Source organism: Hippocampus bargibanti, linkage group LG17 (genome assembly GCF_051943395.1).
Source record: "Hippocampus bargibanti isolate YZ-2025 linkage group LG17, ASM5194339v1, whole genome shotgun sequence".
NCBI lineage: Eukaryota > Metazoa > Chordata > Actinopteri > Syngnathiformes > Syngnathidae > Hippocampus > Hippocampus bargibanti.
In genome coordinates this window covers 14,987,006-15,011,576 of record NC_142750.1, presented here as the reverse complement: position 1 = coordinate 15,011,576, position 24,571 = coordinate 14,987,006, and the positions used below count along the sequence as shown (strand labels likewise).

The window sequence follows — 24,571 nt, the reverse complement described above, 5'->3', positions numbered from 1 at the left end:
ACAAAAAAAAAAAAAAAAAAAAAAAAAAATGTTATGCCCTGCGTGGGGATCATTTAAAGGACAACCGACGTCTCTGGACAAGTTGTGTCCATAATTTGTAAAAATCGTTTCAAATGACTTCTATTGAGCGTATTTTACAAAGATTCCATCGCATATAGCTATATTTTACGTTTTAAGACTCGCACTGAATATTCCGGAAGTCTTGTTTTTGAGTTGGTGACAAGTCCTCACCCTACGTCACTGAAGGAACGCCCCTAACCGAGAAAGGACATATCTTGCATCACCTCAATGCATTTTGCGGTACTTTGTTTGGTCTGAAAATTTCGTGTTGATGGCGAAATTAGAAGAAAACACACAAATAACCGGATGGTGAATCCTTGTGTGTTGCGCCAAGACTTCTACGGTGTATTTGATGTTCGCTTACAAAACGTCCCAGGAGACAATTTCCACAGAGCTTTGTCGCCATATTCTGCCTTTTTTTGGGTACTGTGATGACTAGAGTTTGTCACTATATATCTCTCCAGATGCATCAAAATGACCGGAATAAATTCTTTAATCGATTGCAAACATTTATGCTTACCACTTCAGAACGATTTGAATCATATTCATAACTGGATGAGTAACACGAAAGCATCTTTTCCGAATCTGAAGCCATTGTTTGGATTCTCGAGCAAGGCAAGACGTCTTGGCGTAACACCACGAACAAGGGGGCGGGACCTTCTGAAACTGGTCACTTCCGGGGTCAATTTGAAGTCGTTTCTGGACACTTTAAGTCATTTCTATTGGTGTTTTGCATTTGACTAAAAATATCATACTGTGTGTTTTGGGTATTTTAGATGCAATATAACGTTTTTCTGATGTCAGTTAGGAAACAAAAAAGTGATGTCGGTTGTCCTTTAAATAGACGAAACACATAGTTTAACCACGTGTGCCAGCCTGCTTGCTCTGCTCGCTGTGGCGCAAGTTTGCCCTAGTTACAATGCAATCATACTCAGGTGGAGGATTAACAACAGTGTTTGAAACTTTCAAAACGTCTCGGCCCGGGTAGCCTACAACGTCTTCAAGGAAAAATTTTTTTTTTTTTTTTTTTCAAATCAAACGTTTGTTTTTTTCAATAAAGCAAAAGCTACAAGCAAACCGCTACAAGCCAAGTGGACTCCTCTTTCTAAGCACCTTTCAAAACTCTCAAGTGCACTTTACAGTCACGGTATAGTCCGAAGCACAAAACAGGCTTCTGATTGGCTGCTGTGCAGAGTATGCAAATTGCCAAACGAACATTCGTTTGGCAATTTGCATATTCGGCTATACCGTGACTGTAAAGTGTACTTGAGAGTTTTGAAAGGCGCTTAGAAAGAGGAGTCCCTGTGGCTTTCAGCAGACAATGCAACGCAAACATTGCATAGTGCACCATGACAACAAAAGACAACAGGAGCAAAATCTTCAGCAAGGTATATTTACCATAAATTAAGCAAGGGAGCATTTGTGGTAGGTACTTCCTTAATTTAAAAAAAAATCCTTTATACTTCGCAAAGATGTGTTGTTTTTTTTTTTTTTTTGCAACTATATGGCCGGGCAGGCAAATTTTCAGAGTTGTCAGCCCTGGTGTCTGCTAACTTTTCGTCATGTGTCATGAGTTTCAGACAATGATTAACAAGTCGGTGTTGAAGACAGACGGAAAACTGGAAGTCCGACATCTACTCTGAAAACAATTCTTGGTACAATTACAGGTTTACACATCCATAATTTTGACTTAGAATCATAAATGCTCCTTCCAATGTAGTTTGGATGAAAGGTAATACAAAACCAGCAGTGATAAAACATTTTATTTGTATAGTACTTTTCTAAATACTCAAGACATTTAACAAGGAAAGAGAAAACATCGATGACATTAATAAAAATAGAAATAAATGTAAAAAGAAAAAACAAATGTCCGTAGGATTTTGGGATTTTAACAGAAATGTGACCGAGCTACATACGGGATCCACCGTGGAAGTTTATCAAACAAACCTGGATCTCGTGGCTGTCACATCCAACTACAAACGTACAGTATGTGGAATTATTCAGCAAACTAGCTGCGAAATGAAACTCCACCCTGGTGTTTTTCTCATCATATAATAAGTCATTTTAGGGGTAGTGTGTGGGTCCTGAGCTAAAGAGAAACAACCCCCCCCCCCCTCCCTAAAATGCAATTGTAATGTGGGCAGAAACTGGCTCAAGTGCAGTCACAACAACATACTAGCTGGTACAGGCTCTGAAAAGTACAACGTTTAATATATGTGTAACAAGTATAAATTTGTTTTTAGAGTGCTTTGATTTGAAAGCTAACTCAGTGTACTCTTGGATTTTAGGTACAAGCCGTAAGCCAAATGTAACTTTATAAGCGTACATCTTCTATGAAGTAAATTTACAATTTGTATAAAAGATTGATTTTAAGAGCCCAAGGGTGATCAGACTAGTCTGGAAAATATCATTGTAACGACAGAAGTTCCTTCATGTTAATCTATGTGTAAGACTAAAAATGTAGATTTTATTCAGGAGTCCGGATGTGAATAATGTACACTGTATGTACATTGTGGCTCAAAGTTGAGGGGTGTAAGAGTACTCCGTAACATTTTTTTTCGATTGCAGAAGTTCAGAAAGAACAAATGGGAAAAGGTTGTTGAAATGCCTAATCTTTAAATCTTGGATTGAACAGTGAATGGAATATTCCATTCAAATGTAGTTCATAATTGTAGAATTAGCAGAAGCATATCTCATGAGGAGAAGGTGTGGGGGAGTCATTCTTAATGAAATCACAGATGTTAACTGATGACCAGTATGCATCATACATGAGGGGCAGGATGTAAAAAATAAAAACAAAAAACTAACTATTCAGCAATTATCTCAACTAGTTCAGAACAGTTGCCATTTTCCATTCCCACAAGCATGTCCCAAAATTAGCTCACTCTGGAATTCAAACGGTGGTTGATGTTCTCAGTCCTTAAATGTTGGAAGCGGCAAAGTCAAGGGAAAGAAGAGAGAGTTATGTTGGATGAGCTATGAAGAGGGATGCTGGTTCCTGAATTTTTATTGATTGTAGAGTGAGCGCTGCTCCCACGGCATAGCCTGGATGGTACGTGGCACAGGTGAAGGCTTGAGTGTTGTCGCTCCGTTTGGATGGAGGGAGTGCCCAATGGGGTTGATAGTGGTGAGGGGCCGCTGAGGTGTCAGGGAGAAAGTGTCCTGGTGCTTCGGCTGTGGTGGAAAGGGTCACAGATAATGTCGAGGAAAGAAGAATGACAAGAGGAAAAGAGGGTGATGGGTAGAGAAATGAGGAAATTAGGGGGGAGGGAGACAAAGTGAGACCATAGACAACAAAAAAAATAATATTGTGCCTCAATGTATTCAATGTACACTGCTCTCCTACTATGGCCTTAGCAGAATGCCATACTCATTTAATACGTCTTTGTAAGCTCTCAGTCGTACAGGAGTGGTCCATCGATGAAAAAGTTTCTTCAGCAAAATGCTGACGAAGTTTCTTGGATAAGAAGCGAAACGTCCGACACCTTCCAAGAAGTACAGATGACGGCTGAAGAAACTTTTTCATCGATACTCATTTAATTGCAACCAAGTCGTGTTAATTTAATGGGGGATAAATGTTTAATATTACAACACATCATTAAGTCTGGTATTATATCTAATTTGAATTTGTGATAGGCTAACATGTCATAAGTTGCTAACATTCCATTAGTACCAGAGTACCGAGATGAGGGGGATGAGGTAAACGCTTCAGCATACTCCAGCGCTTTGTGATTGCTCAGAGCTGTGGCTGTTTGGCATGCTGTTTTTCCAAAGTGGTAGGAAGTGAACTAGTCCCCCTGTACTGCACAGCTAAAAAGTGCATAGTCGGCACGACACCCCATTTTATGATGGAAATTATCTCTTTTGCTGATTCGCATAGTCTTTCCAAATGAAACTTGACATCATTTTCAAGTCATCAACCATTAGAGCAGGCGCCGGGAACCCTTTTGCGCACTCAATCGCTTGCTTTCTGCTTTCTCGCAGATGTATATTGTTGCAAACGTAGCATGCGGCTTGTCAAAGTGGCACTGACTGTTTCATCGATGGTATTGTTTCATTGCAAATTAGAATCACAGCGCAAACTGCCCTCTCCACAAAGGTCAATCCTGTGGTCCATGCAACCTCAAATGTACAATACTCGTCATCTTTTGTACTCGTCTGGCTTATTCAAAAGGGGGCGTTTACCTGTTGCAACATTCACGGCACCTAGGTCACTATCATCCAATCAAAATTGCGCTTTCAGTCAACTGCAGCTCAAACAGGAAATGAACAGCGAAAAAGCGAGAATCCGTATTTAATTTTATCTGCGAGCCAGATGCAATTATCAAGAGCCATATATGGCTCGCGAGCAATAGGTTCCCCTTGCATTAGAGAATGGAAATGTTTTTTACACAAACTTTCCAATTGTCAAATGTTGACTTCTTATTATTTTTGTCAAACTACATTCATTCAAATGGACTGAAAACAGTCATTTGTTTTAAAAAATAAACAGGAATATATATTTTTTTAACTATTTTGCTTGGTTAATGATACAGAAGACTAAAAATTTGATTGTAACAAACAACCAATTGATTTTTTATGTGTATAATTTATTTTTTTAACAAATGCAACATACATACGGTATAAATGTCATTTGAGTCATATCGTCTTCGCCTTTGAAAATGTGTGCCCAGTTCGTTTGCCGTCATGGCATTCACTGGATAGGAGAAGCTTCAAGACAATGGCTACTCAAAAAAACAGCATTTCAAGCCATGGATCAACAACCCCTACATCTCCTAAACATGTAACCAACGGCTTTTCGAAAGCTGCACTGCCACAGATTTTCAGTCTCGGATTTGTTACTTTGCTAATTTTTTTACATTTTGTTTTATGACAGGATTTTGCTGCTGTGACTTATAATCAGTGTCATTTTGCTTTCTGGAAATTACAGTGTAGAATACAACTCCGGCAAAATGTTGATAATTTCCATAAACTCACGCTGAACTCATGCCATTAAGTCAGGCATGTCCACCTCGGGCCCGGTGTCCAGTGTCCTGCATGTTTCCCAGCTCTCCTGGCTGCAACACACCATATTCAGGTGATCAGCTCACCGGCCAGCTCTGAAGCAGCATTAGATCAATCCTGATTATTAAATCAGGTGTGTTGCTCAAGGGAAAGTTGGAAAACAGGCAGGACAGTGGCCCTTGAGGACCAAGCTTCTCAGGAGGACCAATCATTATCTCATGAGGACCAATCATTATGACTGCCACGGGAATTGGGATGGGTTTAATAATGTTCTCTATGGAGGGTTTAAGTTTGTATTCCCTGGCAACAGGTGCCCTGTGACTGATGCAAATATTCATATCTGGCATTTGTGTCCAAACAGTACATTTCACTATGTTCCTGGTGGACAGAATCATCTTTTAAGTCTTGAGTCTGAATAAATTCTCTTTTTCCTGATGTTAGGCAGACAACAAAAAGCCGCTAGTCAGCAGATAGCAGATGTTGTTTTTCTCTCCTACCATGAGATTGGTGCTCAGCCTAGTGTATCCCAAGCTCATCTCCTTTACCTCAGGCACCAGGGGCTGGAGAAGAGAGTAGGAGGATGGCGCTGCAGTGCTGGAGGAGGAGATGTGTTTGGAGGAGGTTGAGCTCCTCATACTTGACTGGCTGCTCTGGGACGACGAAGTTCTGGCGCGGCCCTGTTTGCAAAAGAAAAAAAACAGTGTGTGTAGTTATCCATTATCAACGAAAATTGTATTGGATTGGATTTGCCTTTATTAGTCTCACAGTGAAATGAAACCACAAATACCAAATATGTTTCCCTACCTGGTGAGGATCAGGGACAGATTGGCTCGCGCGACCACCTTGACCTCCCTGGGACATTGGGGAAACGCAGTGAGAGGGCAGATGTTCCTGTTGACTGTGCCCTCCGTGCTGTGATTGCAGTATAGAGGAGGAATTGTTCTGCTGTTGTTGCCGCTGCTGACGACGAGGTGTGGCAGAGAAAGTTGAACGACGACTGCCAGACTGAATGGGAGGAGGAAAGAAAAGAGGAAAATGGAGTGATTTATATCATTGGGGGGAAGCCCAGGATTCAATTGGTTTGCATGTCGACTCACGACTGCAGTACAGCAGTCTTGCTTCAATTGGCTTTCTTCACCATTGAGGTTCATTATGAGAGGAAGTATAGCTCCTTCAAGCCAAGAGCTCCCAGACCGCTTCGTCACCCCCAACACTTACAAGTCCCATTGTAGGGGCACCAGTTCACTGACCTCTTGGACTAAATTTCACTGAAACTTGTCAAGGCAAAAACTTTGATGCCATGGCTTGATCGACACATCGTATGCTCGGCGACAACAGACACCCAGTAGAGACTTGGGTCAGCGGGGCTGTTTAGGTGGTGCATGAATGCACACCATGGACAGCAACTGACATTGAAGCATACAGTATGGCTCTTAACAGACTGCATCCAGAAAATGTAATGTTAGGTGACGCCAATAGCCTACTTTTCCGTGATGTTACCAACCGCTGACCATGCCGCACAGTGATGTTTGGCTGCCACAGTGCCGCATTTTTGACACCAATCACAGCCTTTCCCACCCGGGTGTGAAATTTATCTGACAGAGTTGCAGGAGAGACGATAGGACATGAGCTTGCTCCTTCAAGACATGCCAGCGTTGAGGTTTAGCGCCATACTAGACCCTCGTTGGCTCGGTTTCTAATGCTGGAGAGATGTCTTGACCATGTATATATATGTGGACCAGTCTGGGCCTCAGCCTTTTTCATGTGGTATCACTCATCTCCTCACTAAGGATGTAATGATAATGGCAATATCCTGACATTAAAATTGCCCCAACATTGTGGTCCATCAGGAGTGGTCCATCGATGAAAAGGTTTCTTCAGCCGTCATCTGTACTTCTTTGAAGGTGTCGGACGTTTCGCTTCTTATCCAAGAAGTACAGATGATGGCTGAAGAAACCTTTTCATCGATGGACCACTCCTGTACGACTGAGAGCTTACAAAGACGCACAATATTATTTTTTTAAGGTATGGCAATGAACTCACTGCAGTCGTGTTGTCTATGGTCTCACTTTGTCTCCCTCCCCCCTAATTTCCTCTTTTCTCTACCCATCACCCTCTTTTCCTCTTGTCATTCTTCGACATTATCTGTGACCCTTTCCACCACAGCCGAAGCACCAGGACACTTTCAAACTAAAGCCTTACTGGTAGTTTAGGCCATATATATATATATATATATATAAAATCCTCATCTCACCCACCATGGGTGGTGTCTGTCCCCATTTCAGCTCGGGTCCTCTACCAGAGGCCAGGAAGCTTGAGGGTTCTGCGCAGTATCCGTGCTGTTCCCAGCACTGCGCTTTTCTGGACCGAGATATCCGATGTTGTTCCCGGGATCTGTTGCAACCACTCGTCGAGTTTGGGGGTCACTGCCCCAAGTGCTCCGACCACCACAGGCACGACTGTCACCTTTACCTTCCAAGCTCTCTCCAGCTCCTCTCTGAGCCCTTGGTATTTCTCGATTTTCTCATGTTCCTTCTTTCTGATGTTCCCATCACTCGGGACCGCTACATCCACGACAACGGCTTTCCTTTCCCCTTTATCTATGACCACAATATCTGGTTGGTTGGCCATTACCATCTTGTCAGTCTGTATCTGGAAGTCACACAGGATTTTTGCTCGGTCATTCTCCACCACCTTGGGAGGTGTTTCCCATTTTGACCTTGGGGTTTCCAGTCCATACTCCGCACAGATGTTTCGGTAGACTATGCCAGCCACCTGGTTATGGCGCTCCATGTAGGCTTTCCCTGCCAGCATCTTACACCCTGCAGTTACGTGTTGGATTGTCTCAGGTGCCTCTTTGCACAACCTACACCTTGGGTCTTGTCTGGTGTGGTATATCCCTGCCTCTATGGCTCTGGTGTTCAGGGCCTGCTCTTGGGCAGCCAGGATGAGTGCCTCTGTGCTGTCCTTTAGGCCAGCCCTCTCTAGCCACTGATAGGACTTCTTGAGATCAGCCACTTCTGCTATGGTTCGGTGGTACATCCCGTGTAGGGGCTTTTCCTCCCATGATTGTCCCTTCCAGCACCTCATCCTCTGTTCCCCATTGACTGAGACATTCTCTGAGTACATCATCTGTTGGAGCCTTCTCTTTGATGTATTCATGGAGCTTGGATGTTTCATCCTGGACAGTGGCTCTCACACTCACTAGTCCCCGGCCTCCTTCCTTACGGCTTGTGTACAGTCTCAGGGTGCTGGACTTGGGATGGAACCCTCCGTGCATGGTGAGGAGTTTTCGGGTCTTAACATCCGTGGTCTGAATCTCTTCCTTTGGCCACCTTATTATTCCTGCAGGGTATCTGATCACTGGCAGGGCATAGCTGTTTATTGCCCGGGTCTTGTTCTTGCCATTGAGCTGGCTTCTGAGGACTTGCCTCACCCGCTGGAGGTATTTGGTCGTAGCCGCTTTCCTTGTTGCTAATTCGAGGTTGCCATTGGCCTGTGGTATACCGAGGTACTTGTAGCTGTTTTCAATGTCTGCTATTGTTCCTTCAGGGAGTGAGACCCCTTCAGTGTGAACTACCTTGCCCCTCTTAGTCACCATCCGACTACATTTCTCCAGCCCGAATGACATACCGATATCACTGCTGTAGATCCTGGTTGTGTGGATCAGGGAGTCTATGTCCCTTTCGCTCTTAGCATACAGCTTGATGTCATCCATGTAGAGGAGGTGACTGATCGTAGCTCCATTTCTGAGGCGGTATCCATAGCCTGTCTTGGCGATTATCTGGCTGAGTGGGTTCAGTCCTATGCAGAACAGCAGTGGGGAGAGTGCATCACCTTGGTATATGCCACATTTGATGGACACTTGCGTTAGTGGCTTGCCATTGGCTTCAAGTGTGGTTTTCCACATCCTCATCGAGTTTGCAACGAAGGCTCTCAGGGTCCTGTTGACCTTATACAACTCCAAGCATTCATTGATCCATGTGTGTGGCATCGAGTCATATGCTTTCTTGTAATCAATCCAGGCTGTGCACAGGTTGGTATGTCGGGACCTGCAGTCTTGAGCGACTGTTCTGTCAACCAGCAGCTGATGTTTGGCACCTCTAGTATCTCTACTAATGCCTTTCTGTGCTTTGCTCATGTATTGATCCATGTGTCCACTTATCTTAGCCGCAATGGTGCCTGACATGAGCTTCCATGTTGTGGAGAGACAGGTTATTGGCCGATAGTTGGAAGGAACTGCACCCTTGGAGGCCAAGATATATATATATATATTATATATATATATATATATATATATATATATATATATATCCCTACTGTCCAGACATGGCGGTGCCGGACTCCGCTATGATAGGTCCTTGCTCTCAGGTTGGGGGGAGCGGAGGACTACTCCCTGCAGCCGCTCCACTGATAGTTTCTATCGTTCTGACTAACGACTGGCCTGATTGCCCCACTTCGACCGGTATCACCTCATCAGTATTACTAATCCTATGTTGCCTAAGCAGGCTATTGTATGAACGATCCAAATTGTACCTCACCCCACCAAACCGGTTTAATGAAGGATTTAGTTGTTTTATGAAAAACTCTTTTACTCCCCTTTCAAACCATCTATGTTCTTTCGCTAAGATTTTAACCTCATTGTCGTCAAATGAGTGGTTGCTAGATTTTAGGTGCATATGTACAGCCGATTGAGGCCCAGTACTATTATCCATGCGATGTTGATAGTCCTTTTTGGAGAATTTGTTTAGTCTCCCCAATGTACTGCTCTTTATAATTTTCATTCTTACAATGTATTGAATAAACTACATTACTTTGTTTTTAATTTGGCAGCCTATCTTTTGGACCCACAGTTTGTGAGTGCTCTCCTGATATGTTTTGAATTGAAAAGTAAGTATTGGTCACTGACCTTTTCGATTCTAACCACCCTTTACAACACAAACTAGGAGTTATCAGAACTCTCCAGCATAGGGCTAAACTAATACCAACAAGCGTTGAAGGTAGAGAAAATGAGTCAAAACAGATCAGGTGATCACTCACAAACTGTGGGTACCCTCAGTGGTCATTTAACAAATGTCAGAAAGAAAGAATAGGGAATGAAACAAAATTCTGAAGATACAAAAAGGAGGGGAGTACCAGTACCTTAAATTGCAGGAGTTTCTGAAAAACTACAGAGTCCTCTGGCAACACAAAATTCCTCCTTATTTCAAACCGATAAACACTTTAAGGCAAAAATTTGTTCATCCAAAAGATAGGCTGCCAAATGAAAAACAAAGTAATGTACTAGTTTGGTCAGTAGGGATATATACAGGGCCTAAACTACCAGTAAGACTTTAGTTTGCTGATGAAGTTTCTTGGACAAGAAGCAAAACGTCCGACACCTTCAAAGAAGTACAGATGACGGCTGAAGAAACCTTTTCATCGAAACATTAAAAGCAGTATTTCTGTGAAAAATACTACACAATTTTCCATTCATATAGTTCCAGCACCCTCTGACTGGGGCCCACAGTACACATGAGAGCTGTGGACAGCAGTCGCTGAAGGTCTGAGGTTTAAGAGTCATTGCACTGCAGCATGTTGCACGCAAGCCAACAGGCTCTGTGACAGGTTTTATTGTTTTATGAAGCTGCACGCAGGGGACGACCCTATAGACAGTAAGTGGGATGCCCATCTTCTGTTGGTTATGTTAGGTCTTCAACCATATCCAGACTTCATCTGCTGAGCTGGCATACAGCCATCCACTGCATGTGCCTGGGGAATTGGGGCCTCCGTAATATTAACCGTCTCCGTCCCTCGTTCACCCCTCACTCCGCTGCTATCCTTATCCAGTCTCGTCACCTCCCGCATCGATTGTGACTCACTTCCCTTCGGCGTCAATCAGAAATTCCTCTATAAACTCCAACTCGTCCAAAATTCTTCAGCCCGGATCATCACTAGAACCCCCTCCTTTCACCACATCACCCCTGTCCTCCAGCAACTGCACTGGCTCCCTGTTAAACATCGAGTCAAATTCAAAATAATTCTGTTTACATTCAAAGCCATCCATAACCTTGCCCCTCCCTGCTTCAAATGTCCGTTCCCTCTCTGTCCCTGAGATCCTCATCCTCCCTTCACCTCTATGTGCCCTCGGCCCGTCTCACCACGATGGGATGCAGAGCTTGCAGCCGCTCTGCTCCAAACTCTGGAATTCACTTCCACCCAACATCCGTAATATTGACTCCCTCCCTATTTTCAAGTCCCACCTCAAAACCCATCTGTTTAAAATTGCTTTCAATGTCTAGTTCAATCTGCTATTTTATTATTTATCATTTTACTTATGGTTTTATTGTTATGTGCTTTGTTTTATTGTTCTTATTGTAAAGTGTCCTTGGGTGTTTTGAAAGGCGCTTGAAATTAAATGTATTATTATAATTACTCGTAATTGCACCAGCCTCCTGGTCTGCAAAATCACTGTAGGTTGCTGACATCTGCACCTTCATTCCGACACCTCGCCAGACTCCCACAGTTCTATCTGCCTGTGGAACTACCATTAACCAAGTGTGTCTTTGTCTGCCTGAAAATCTCAGTGTGGTGTGGTAGTTGGGACTGCCTGAACTGGACAATGATTTTTATTTATTTTATAAGCACATATTTTTACGGTTGTTGTGTGTCCATTTATGGCATAATGTAATTGAAAGTGCACGTTTTAATGATCCACCATACCCTATGGATTGGATTGGATAAGCCTTTATTCGTCGATAGTTTACTTCAATAATAATAATACAAATACATTTCATTTGTAAGCGCCTTTCAAAACTCTCAAGGTCATTTTACAGTCACAGCATAAGTTTTTTTTCCTGTGGGTTAGCAATGGCAGCCACACACGCCAGCTCAAGAGCTCTGGTATATAAAATATTGTGCACAATTTAGTGTAATGCCAATTATGTTCAGCACTTTTTAGGGATGCAGAAAATCTCATCTCTCTCATCTCATTTTCCGTACCGCTTATTCCTCATTAGGGTCGCGGGGGTTGCTGGAGCCTATCTCAGCTGTCTTCGGGGACGAGGCGGGGGACACCCCGAATTGGTTGCCAGCCAATCGCAGGGCACACAAAGACATACAACAGTCACTCTCACACTCACATCTAGGGACAATTTGGAGTGGTCAATCTGCCTGTCATGCATGTTTTTGGAGTGTGGGAGGAAACCAGAGGACCCGGAGAAAACCCACGCAGGTCCAGGGAGAACATGCAAACTCCACACGGAGTCCGGACCGGGATGCGAACCGGCGACCTCTGCACTGTGAAGCCGGTGTGCTAACCACTCGACTACCGGGCTGCTCGGATGCAGAAAATATATACATGAATTGATTCTTAAAATTATCAGTTGCAGACAGTAATTGAAGAAATGTGTGTCTTTTTAATTTTGATACAGTCATATATAACACCAATATGGCATGTTCTTCCAGTACCGTGCAGCCCTGGTGGGCTTGCTGATGAAAAATGGATCGTCTTGACAACATAAGTACTCTTGGAGTGGTAGAAAAGGACGCACGACAATCAGAGACATGTGCCTTTGAGAATATGAGACTGACTATTTACCACCATGCACGAAGACTCAAATTTATTCAAGAACATATATTGGCTTTTAACACCCGGACAAACGTGTGACGTCAAGTGTAATTGTTTTGGGAATATCACTTAAACACCATCTCATACCGACCTACCTGGCTGGGTGTTGCAGCACTGCAACGGTGTTGAGCCAGCTCTAGCATTGTCCTGTAACTCTTGGAGCAGGAAGGGCAGTCAAATCGGTTCGGCCCATCATCATGGATCCTCTGGTGGTTCCGGAGATACCGTGCCAAACGAAAGGCCTTCCCACAACGATCGCACATATATCGCTTCTGACCATGGATTCGCATGTGGTTACGCAAAGACATGTAGTTGGTGTAGGGTTTGCTGCAAAAGTCGCACCTGTGTCAAGAAAAACATGTTAAATGTAAAGAGATTAGCAGAGTATTGGTAAATCGCGCACTGTGAATATTGGTGATTATATCTACATGGAAAGAGCAAAATTGATTAATACCCCCAATCGTATATTTTCTATTTTTTACATAGATAAGGCGCACATTCAATGAATGAAAAAAGTTTTCCAAATAAAATACAGTGATACCTTGGCTTACGAACTTAATTGGTTCCCAGACAGTGTGTGTAAGGCGAAAAGTGTGTATCCCAAAAATTAATTTCCCATAGAACACCATTAAAATGTGAATAATCCGTTCCCAGGTCCCCATAAAACATAATTTTCTACTTTCTAATTTTCTAAGCCTAAAACTACACAAAATAAGGTATATTTTGTGTAGTTTTGTATAATAAATGTGCTATGGTATTATAATTAAAGAAATAAACTGTACTGTACAATAAAGTCATTTTATTTACTTTTGTGATGGTCGTTGATGGCTTAATGGAATGGAGTGGACGGTTTCATCAGCATTAAACACTTGATGAGGCACATAACCTTTCACCATCTTGAGGAATGACCCCTTGTAGGTGCTTTCTCTGCTATAATTTTACCTAGTTCCTCATCAATTGTGCTCTGTTTAGCTGCTTTTTGCATCAAGTGTACAGATGGCTTGTGCAGGTTATTTGTGGAGTCTGATTGATTTTAACCTTGCATTCTACACTCTGCCTTTGAACTATCAAAGTTGAAACGAGTCCAAATGTCACTGTTTTCTATCCATTTTGTCACTCTCTCTGCCGTCTGCCTGTCTCTAATGTTTAAACCACCTCCCCTCACTGCTGCGTTCTTGACCAATCATGTAGCTTTAACTGATGATTGGGGGTGGGGAATAGATGAACAAAACAAGCCGGCTGCCATTTTCTTGTTAAGAGAACGGTATCGTTCGCAAACAACACATCACTCATTGTGGCAGCGCCGTGTGTATCCCGAAAAATAGTTTGTATGCCAAGGTAAAATTGTCATAAATTTAACGTTCGTAAAGCGAAAAGTTTGTAAACCAAGGGGTTCGTAAACCGTGGTATCACTGTATAGAAATGTATAAAAGTTTTCCAAATATGAGGCACACCACATTATCAGGCGCTTTATCTTGGTTTACGCACTACTTCTACCAGGAGTCAGTGGCTCCTGACAGTAGTTGCAAGATTTATTGTGGCTCAATATTACTTCACATATAAGGCGCACCCGCATATAATGCGCAGGGTCATCTTTTGAAGAAAATGAAGGCTTTTGGGTGTGCCTTACACACCGGAAAATACAGTACAATGATTTGAAAGACCCTTGTGGTTGTTGAAAGAGTAGAGCTATCCTAAAACTGAAACCAATTAACTTCTCTACATTGTCCAAAGTTGCTAGACTCCATAAGTGACGTGCATCGGATCGAAAGAGTCCCATGAATGCAAAGGGAGGGTTGCTACTGTTATTAGTGTTAGTTAGTGCATAAACATGGCTACACTCATGAAAGAAATATTGGGACAAAAAGGGAAATGTGGATTATCAGAAAAACCTGTCCGTTAGACATCGACCGTCATGTCGTCTACGCTAGCTTAACTAGGAGTTCAAAGCATCTTTGATCTCTGATATCAGTTGCATTGTCGCTGGTTCGTTGAAACCAAAAGACGCGCGCGTGTGTACATGTTTGCGCTAACGCCTTCTCATTCATGAAGATTTTTTTGTTTTTGTCTGCGCTATTTGACTGTTGCCGCTGGATAGCCCTGGGGCGCTTGTGGGGTTTTTTTGCACCTGTAATGGGCAGCAATTTGCACAGCCCTGTTTTGTTCAGCAGAGATGTTGGTGCTGTTGCACAGTCTGTGTGGGTGCGGCTGAATGGATAGCCGCCAGAGTTAAGAATGACGAGAGAGGAGCGTGCAGCGGGGATGCATATTTGGAACTGAGAGTCGGAGCGTGGAATTAAAGTTGAGTTACATTGCACAGGAGAAGTGAAACCATCTTTTTAAATCATTGGACGCTATAACCTCTTGTTTACTTTCAAAGTTAACTTCTAGCAGACGTGCACATTTTTAGCACGACACTTTGATTCTCTCTGCTTTCATCTAGAACTGCTTCGAACTTCAACGTATATGCTGGAAAAGTGGTCAAGATTACATGACTGTCGCGTTTTATGTGAATGTCCGCATTTTATGTTATGTGTTTTGTTCCATTGTTTTTACATTAGAGTCAAGTCAAAAATGTCCTTTATAATAATCGATGAAAATGTTTCTTCAGCCGTCATCTGTACTTCTTTGAAGGTGTCGGACTTTCGCTTCTCATCCAAGAGGCTTCCTCAGCGAACTCAAATTTGCCGGTAGCCCTGGCCCTATATATATATATATCCCTACTGCCCAATCTCCCTTACTATAGTGGAGAGCGCAACATTTTGGAGGCACCGCTGGGATCTTTGCGTTCGAGTGTTGTCTACTCGCCGTGGGTAGAAGCTCGCGCCGAATATCCCCAATCAACCCAGTCGGAGTGGCGTCGCCGTTTACTGGTTTGTTTCTACATGTGCTCTAGTTGCATCTCTGTGCGTACAGCCACCACTAGAGGGCACTGGAAGACTTTGAAGTGAATCCGGCCAGCTGAACTGCGTCTACCCTCTCGAAAATGGCGTTAGAGGAATTACAGTTGGACATCAAAGGCAAGTTATTTGGACTGAATTTTCAACAGTTGTCAGAGTTATGTGCTGAAATCCAAATATCTGGACTGGAAAGAGAGCAACTTACAGGAAAGACTCGAGGCCAACTAATTAATATTGTGTCAACCTACATTGAAAGAGCTGAATTAGAGCTAGAAGATGAAGGAATGTCAGATTTGCTACGTGTAAAGGACTTGATTGAAAGTATAAAAGATTTTGAACTAGGAATAGCCAAACCAAGTGAAAAAGGGCGGGATGCAGTGCGTAAGAGAAGCATAGTGCCCCAGACACTGCCCCCTGGCGCAAAGATTTCAAAATATCTGGACAAATAGGTGAACTCGGACAAAAAGATAAACTCACATTTCCTAATTTGGTCAGACAGATAGAAAGTGGGCTCAGTAAAGGCTACCAGGGGGATGAGATCATTGATGCAGTGGTTCGTGCCATAACACCAGGTCTGCAGTTGAGAAGCTACCTCGAAGGGAAAGAAAATCTCACCCTACCTTCTTTACGAAGGATTCTCCGATCTCACTATCAAGAGAGAGGAGCCACTGAATTGTACAAGCAGCTCTCATCGGAAGTGCAGACTAATAAAGAGTCCCCACAGAAATTTCTACTGCGTGCGATGGATCTTCGTCAAAGGATTCTTTCTGCATCTCAAGAGGCTGAATCAGGGGTGAAGTATGATCCCACGTTGGTCCAGAGTTTATTCCTGCACACAGTTCTGACGGGGTTACAGAGTGACAATGTAAAGAGTGATATGCAACCTTTCCTCCTGCTAACCACCACATCAGATGAAGTACTGTTAGAAAAATTAAACATGGCATGTGCAAATGAAAAAGAGCGACAGGAAAAAAAGAAAAATGCTGCTGCACGGGTGACAACGCTGAACACTGTCCAGTTAGATGACACACCAGTCCCGATTGGGAAGAAGACAGTCTTAAAGCAGAATACTTTTACTGTGCCGAATGAACTCCTTTCAGAGATCAAAGAGATGAGGTCAGAGATGATGCTGTTAAAAGAGCTGCGTGCAGAAGTGTCCCAGATCAAAGAGACTATTCAGAAACCAACAGCCACTTCTCAGCCCACCAGCGGAGGACCTGAACGCCTGCCTGACCACTACCCTGAACAGGTCACCTTCACTCCACCTTCACAATATCAGGTAGATCCACCAGCCAGGCACTACTACAACCAGCACTCCCCATCAGCTCTTCAGCAGTACCACCCAGCACCAGGCCCCAGGTCGATGAGGGGGGCAGCACAGTTCCAGCAGCGGTTCGCCCCTCAGCAGTACTACATGCCCCTTCGCCCTCAGCCCAGGTGTTATTCTTGTATTCAGACAGGTGAAGAATATTGTCAGCACTGTTTTAAATGTGGAAGTAGTGAACATTTCAGAGCAGGCTGCAAAGCACAGAACTCAGCTAGGAACCATGCTTTAAACTAGAAAGGGTTACCCCAGTGGGACATGGTGTGACCACAGAGACAGATAGGTCCCAGCGTTACAGTGGTGCTATGAAAATGGAATGTAAGCCCCACACATGTGGCCCCGTTCAGAAGAGATATAAGCAGTCATTTGTCGAGCGTACAGATAAGAAACAGTGTGGCAAATTACCTTCGGTCAGGGAGTTAGTGGGGAAGAAATGTCTTATTCGGTGCTTTTTGGGTAACAAAAGGGTTGAAGCACTCTGGGACTCGAGGTCCCAGGTGTGTGCTGTAGATGAGTTATGGAAACAAACGAACTTACCTGACGTGTCATTGAAAAATGTGAATGAGCTTATTGACCCTGATAACACTCTCAATATTGTGGCAGCTAATGGAACGGATATGCCTTATGTAGGATGGCTTGAGATACCATTTAAACTTGGTGCTAATGATCCAGGGCTACTTGTACCAGTATTAGTACTAAAAGGTGACCAGCAACAGTGTCCTATCATAGGGTTTAATGTCATTGAGCGTCTTGTGTTAGATAGCCTCTCTAATGAGTCACGAACAGGGGATGCAGAAAAGCTCTTGAAATCGGTTAGACTAGCTTTTCCCCACCTTAAGCGCAATAAAGCTGCCACTTTCATAAAAGCAGTTAGTCTGGGACAAGCACATGAGTCCCGTGTAAAAACAACAAATGAGAGATTCACTATAGCCAGGCATAGCTCACTTATTATTCCATGCAAAGTACAGGCTAAGCCCTTTAAGGAAGATGTTACATTAGTTTTTGAGCCAAGTGAAAACCCACAGTGGCCAGATGGCCTCGAGCTTTGTGACTCGTTGGTCTCAGTAAAGGCAGGTTCCATCCCTAGGATAGTTGTTAGTGTCCAGAACCCTACTAATCATGATATTAGGTTTCCAGTAAAGACTATTATTGGTACAGTGCAGTCAGTAGGGTCTGTCTACCCAGCTAACATATTTAAAAGGGACCTTCCTTCAGCGGTTGTCAATGAGGTCCATGTCCAGAATACCACCATCGCTCTCAGTGAGCAGTGGGACCCCCCAATTGACCTTTCTCATTTGGACGAAGATAAAAGAAAGACCGTTCAGCAGATGTTGAGAGAGGAATCGGCATCATTTTCAAAATCGGACGACGACATAGGGTGTGTGGAAAACCTACAAATGGACATTTTGTTGAAAGACACTGAGCCCGTTTCAAAGACATATATGTCTGTCCCAAAGCCAATGTACAGAGAGGTGAAAGATTATTTACAGGACTTGATAGCGCAGGGAGGTGGCGGTACCAGACCACAGCCCGGATAGGTCCCTGCTCTAAGGTTGGGGGGAGCAGAGGACTATTCCCTGAGGCTACACTGATTACTTCTACTGTCCTGACTGATTATGGTCTATGACTGACCTGATTGCCCCATTCGCTCTGGCATCACCTCATTAGCATGACAAAGCCTATGCGGTAACGATCTAAGAAGTCTTGTAAGCATGATCCAAATTAAACCTTACACCACCATGGTGATTTAGTGAAGGGTTTTGCTGTTTTATAAAAATAGCTTTTTTTACTCCCCTTTCAAACCATCTATTTTCTTTTGCTAAGATTTTAACCATACTGTCGTCAAATGAGTGGTTGCTAGCTTTTAGGTGCATATGCACTGCAGATTGAGGCCCACTAGTATTATCCCTGCGATGTTGATAAAAAATTTTTTTTGACAATTTGTTTAGTCTCCCCAATGTATTGGTCTTTACAATCTTCATTTTTACAATGTATTGACTGAACAAATAGTCCTCTGCTCCCCCTAACCTTAGAGTTGGAATTTATCACGGCAGCGATCTGGCACCGCCACCTCTGGACAGTAGGGACATATTTAGTTCGCTGACAAAGCCTCTTGGATAAGAAGGGAAACGTCCAAGACCTTCAAAGAAGTACAGATGGCGGCTGAAGAAACCTTTTCATCGATGGATCACTCCTGTACGACTGAGAGCTTACACAGATGTAAGGCCCTTTATAATAATGTTTTTTTTGCCAGGGATAGGATAATGTTTATTTTATGTATTTATTTTTTGACCGGGAGAAACCAAAATCAGAATCATTATTACTTTTACATGCACTGCCTAGCCTGGGCATAGTCTAGCCAACTTGGGAAATTTGTTTTGGTCAGGTCATTCACTTATTGGTAAAAGGGTCAATGTCTGATCGCAACCGTTGCTCCCTTTGAGATAATTCCGCCAATGACAAATAATTGCACTGTTGCAGGACCAGACCAAAGGCAATGCCCTGGAAAGTTGATAATACCACCTCATTTAGGCACTCGTTAGGGCTTACTCTCAGATAACCAGAATGACCTGCAGGAGTGATTTATTCAAAGTAAGGCCACTTATCTGAAATTTATTCAGAATATATATTCTGTCATTCTCCTTCATGTATCCACATACCCCGTTTACCTACTAAAATGCAATTTTGGATTGGATTTGCCTTTATTAGTCTCACAGTGGAGAAATTTCATAGCAGCAAAGTTATGAAAGGAATGAAAGGAATGAAAGTAGAAAAACAAAATACAAGAGCTGCTGGAAAGTCGTAATGTCATAAAAAACAAACAAACTTTCAAGCGGGATGTTCTTGATAACTATAAAAATAGCTTTAACTTGGGTGCCAAGGTAGTCGAGTGGTTAACACGCCAACTTCATAGTGCAGAGGTCAAATCACGCTCCGGCCTCCCTGTGTGGAGATTGCATGTTCTATCTGGGCCCACGTGGGTTTTCTCGAAATTGTCTCTAGGTGTGAGTGCGGGAGCGAATGGTTGTTTGTCTCGGTGTGCCCTGCAACCAATTTAGTGTGTCCCCCGCCTAGTATCCGAAGACGGTCGGGATAGGCTCTAGCGCCCCCAGCCACGCTTGTGAGGATGAAGCGGTCAAGAAGATGAAAGAAGATTTAACTCGCTACCTGAAGTCACCGGTCTTGTGAGTGAGCTTGTGGTTGAGCAGAGAGCTGGCATGTTTGTAGGCGCAGTTACACAAGTCACAGACATACGGCCTCTCATCTGAATCCATGTCATCCGATGTGGGTGTTGCTGGTACCGGCACTCTGGATTCTATGGAGAGACTGGAACTGGAGAGAGAGGCTGAAGAGAGACTGGAGCTTGAGAGTGCAGCTGACGATGAAGGGAGCTGATCACACCAGTTGATCGTCGAACTTGACTGTCACAAAAGATTAAAAAAGTTTAAGTGAAGACAGTGTTTCCAAAACTTTAGGCTCATCAACCTAATTTTACATAACATTTATCTCATGGCACAACAACACACCCGGCGGAGGGTAAAAAAGGCACAAAGGTTATATGCTGAATTAATGACCTCATCTCAATGGGCGCTTTGCACACGGTGCTCCGCCACATCATATCCATTGTGGATACGACAATTTGTTATGTTTGAGTTTGGCAAACTATAACGGCCATGCACCTCAGTTGACAGGGAAGGATGAGTCCAGAGGTTCTAGACAAACTTTTTGCACTGGTGTAAGCCACTCAAAAAAATAATATTTGGCCAAAATGTAGAATTCCAGATGTTATTGGTGGTGTTTAATAAATCGGAACAAATCACCTAGTTTTGAAGTAGTGGAAGGGACATTAAATTACATTAAATTGAAGAGACTAATATCATGACATTTGTAGCGTTACTCTTACCTGCAATCAAGCATGCCACCTACTGTCATCACCGGATTGTTGTATTTGTCATCTGATTTTTTTCCTGGGTCTTTATTACAGCCTCACGAATCAGTTGTTTGTTTGTTTTTCTCTGGACATTTATTCCTTCAGTCTCCTCTTAAGGAGGGAAAATGCATGGTGCGTCAGTCATGTATATTTTACTTGCAGGCCACGTTGTAGTCATGGTCGTGCTATATTCACACTGGATGCATTTTTAAGCCTTGCGCTATAGAGAATCAATGCAGCCAGCATGCTGTGACGTGGTATGAGGACAGGCAATGAGGAAGACAAATATGAATCATTGTGGATCAGAAGAATGAGCGAAACACCTGACATTCTATTTGCAGAACATTATTACATTGAAAGTTCATTCATCCATTATCTGATCCACTTACTGTATCCACACAAAGGTCACAGTTGTGCTGGAGCCTATCCCAGCAGTCCATAGGGAGCAATGGACTGCTGGGACAACACAAACTGGGTGATTATATTTGCAGTGCGCCTTGTGGGCTTGACCATGGTCAAAGCAGGCCCCAGATGCTGTATTAGTTCTGTGGTCAAGCATTATTTTAAAATATTGTTTTATTTTATTGTAGAAATACAATACAGTATGCTCACACAACAAATTTGTTTGCAGGTGAAACGAAGCAGAAACCTTAAGAGCCTCCAAAGACAAACAAGACTTCCATCCATACATCCACCTATTTTCCAGAACGATTTATTCTCATTAGGGTCACGGGAGGTGCTGGAGCCTATCCCAGCCGTCTTTGGGCACTAGGCGGGATACACCCTAAATTGGTTGCCATCCAATCGCAGGGCACACAGAGACAAACAACCAGTCACGCTCACACCTATGGACCATTTGTAGTGTTCAATCTGCCTGCGATGCATGTTTTTGGAACATGGAAGGAAACCAGAGGGCCCGGAGGAAACCCACATGGGCCTGGGGAGAACATGCAAACTCCACACAGGGAGGCCAGACCGGGTCTTGAACTCACAACCTCTACAATGTGAAGCCGGCGTGCTAACCACTCGACTACCACCCCAAACAAGACCTTCCATGATTAATGTTGCCTTTATAACTTGATAAAATTTAGGGATTTTTATCATCTTCAGTCCATAGTAACATCAAAAGGTTCAGAGACTCTTGAGAAATCACTGCATGGAAGTGGCAAAGCCAAAAACTAACATTAAAAATCAGTGGCCTTTAATCCCTAAGGCAGCAGTGCATTAAAAAAATGTGTACATGGACTGAGGAATACGTCAATGTTGGTAAACGCAACTCAGCGCTCCATCCGTAAGAAAATGTCACAACCTTACCATGGAAAGCAAGCGCCATTTATCAATAACACCCAGAAAGGGCGTTCTCCTGTCTGGGCCTTCGCTCATCTAAGATTGACTGATGGAAAGTGGAAATAATTCCACAAGTAAAGCTCCAACAATTTGTGTCCTCGGTTCCCAGCAATGATTGAATGTTGTTTAAAGATAAAGGTGATGTAAGACATATGCCCCAGCTTTTTGTAACATATTAATACCAGAAAATTCAAGGTTAATGATTCATTCTTTGTGAAAACAAACATTTTATTAGTTTTAAGATACGTTTTGGGCTTTGGAGTGTATTCATAAGTTCAACATTATGAGCATTCACACAATTGTTCCAAATGCATTGGAAATGTATCATGAAATTTATTGATAAAGTCATATTGAGCTATCATTTGAACAAAAAAAGAATTTTACAAGCAATGTTTAGGTGAGAAATGCAACTTTGGAACATTGCAATGTCACATACATCCGTAGATATTCTATTTTTTTAATAACATAAAACACATCATAAATCAAACCAATAAATTACTGGTAACACAAACACAAATATGACAAGGATTAATGCCCTAATAAACAAATGAGGTGCATTTTCATCACATAATACATTGCATTTTAGGAAACAAAAAGTTGGCCCCTGCTGTTTGGGGGCATGGGGGTTGTGGTGTCAGGACCAGGGCTGCCCACCAATAGCTAAAGTCTACATAATGTATGCCGATTGAAATGCATTCAGGGGGAACACACAAATTATATGTGATGTATTGTCATTGTTGTAATTAATCTGAAATTCCTATCTGCTGTGCCCCATCTAAACACACTGGCACGCACATTTAAAAATGGAGTGTATTATTGGGCAGGGTTGGGGAAACACGTCAGATCGCAGTTACAAACTGAAGCCTTGCATGACAAAATCCTTTTTGAGAGTCCCCAGTAGGATTACTTCTACTCTTGTTTCCAGTTGGTCCAGCATCGTTTTGTTTCTTGGAGATCACAATGTTCCGCTCGCATACGGGCTAAACCCAAAATCATTCTGATATCAGCGACTGGTTCAGGGAAAGTCTTCTCATTTAATTAACGCGAGAGCGCGCGCACGCGCGCGCGCGTACACTCACACGCACGCACGCACACTTACACAAAAACAAACACTAATGTTTTGTTCGTGCGGCACCTCGTTAAGCAGAGACTCTACAGCTCCCAACAAGATCCATCTTAAATGTTAGCAATAGCTTGTCTTGATTATTTTCCACTACATTTGACAGTCGCTACATTATTCCTGGCCGGCCGCGCGATGTTTACTTGGTACAGAAGATTCACTTTCTGTTGTGCGAATTGTCTTTGTCTAGGAAACACGACCAATGTAATATTAAAATACAAAAGATTGATTGGAGCAGATACTGAAATAGGCCACAAGCCGTCCCGGTGCCTGAGCAAAAGGCTGATGAAGATGCTCATACAAACTACAGCGGATAGTTTAACAGATAGACGTGAAACGCACAGATGAAAAATATACTTCAAAATTAGTACGACTGAGAAACGGGTGTATGTGTTTCATGTTGTAAAAAAATAATCAGATTCGTTCGCCAAGATTTTAGGCAGTGAGCATTCTTACGTCGTGTGGATCCTTCTTCCAGAATAATTGGGAGCAGTGGCCAAAAGACTCTGTCGGTGTCACATAATTCACTCCATTTCTGTCAGGAAAATCTCCATGTGAGCTGCCGGTATTAGTCCTAGCATACATCGTTGTTTATGAAGTCCTTTGTATTTTATAAATAATAATCCAAGCCGCTTTGTCAGTATCTTCTGTAAAGAAAAATATTTCTTCTCTGAAATAACCGTTTTGGCGGTGGACAATGGAGGAATACGGTTCACTACTGCCTTCTGTTGGACTGGAGTATGATAAAACCAACAGAAACGAGAATTAGAATGCAATCCAGAATACGTGTCGACTAACAATTTGGATTCATAAAAAAAGTTCATATTTTAATTTCCTTGACCACCGTGCATTAAAATTACAAACCGTTAATTGTCCCTCATCATACTTTGATGCAACAGCAAAGATAAGAAATAGAACCCTACGGTTGAAAATCAAACAATTTCCGTTATTCGGGTTATTTTTGACCAAATAGAAAAATAACCTAAACAGGTTTCTTTGTGACCCAGCCACTCTGTTGTTGCTGTTGTTATATATAAAACAACTAGTGGAACCCGGATAAATATAGAGGGTTGTGTCAAGAAGGGCATCCGGCGTAAAAGCTTGGCCAAAACAAACATGAGCATCAAACCTCTAAAGATGGAGGGCACAGATTTGCTGTGGCGACCCCTTGAAGGGAAAAGCCGAAAGGAAAAGAAGAAGAGTGGAATCCGGAGAAAACACACTCACACACAAACACACGCATACACGCACACACACACACACACACACACACACA

General features: G+C 42.9%; 1 protein-coding gene across 2 annotated transcripts; it reads right to left on the bottom strand.

Moving 5' to 3' along the window:
- Positions 1 to 1,804: 1,804 nt before the first annotated feature.
- Positions 1,805 to 23,979, bottom strand: LOC148885951 (uncharacterized). Of its 2 annotated transcripts, none has more exons than XM_089019307.1 (6): positions 23,752 to 23,979; positions 20,066 to 20,319; positions 12,769 to 13,015; positions 5,869 to 6,069; positions 5,562 to 5,741; positions 1,805 to 3,234 (listed from the first exon to the last, which is right to left on the bottom strand). In XM_089019307.1, exons 1-6 carry the CDS (start codon positions 23,878 to 23,880, stop codon positions 3,067 to 3,069), a joined length of 1,179 nt encoding a protein of 392 aa, XP_088875433.1. In that variant the 5' UTR covers positions 23,881 to 23,979; the 3' UTR covers positions 1,805 to 3,066. The 2 variants fall into 2 exon arrangements, with proteins under 2 accessions (XP_088875433.1, XP_088875434.1); XM_089019308.1 differs by having other exon boundaries at positions 5,610 to 5,741; positions 23,752 to 23,978.
- Between the last annotated feature and the right edge of the window lie 592 nt (positions 23,980 to 24,571).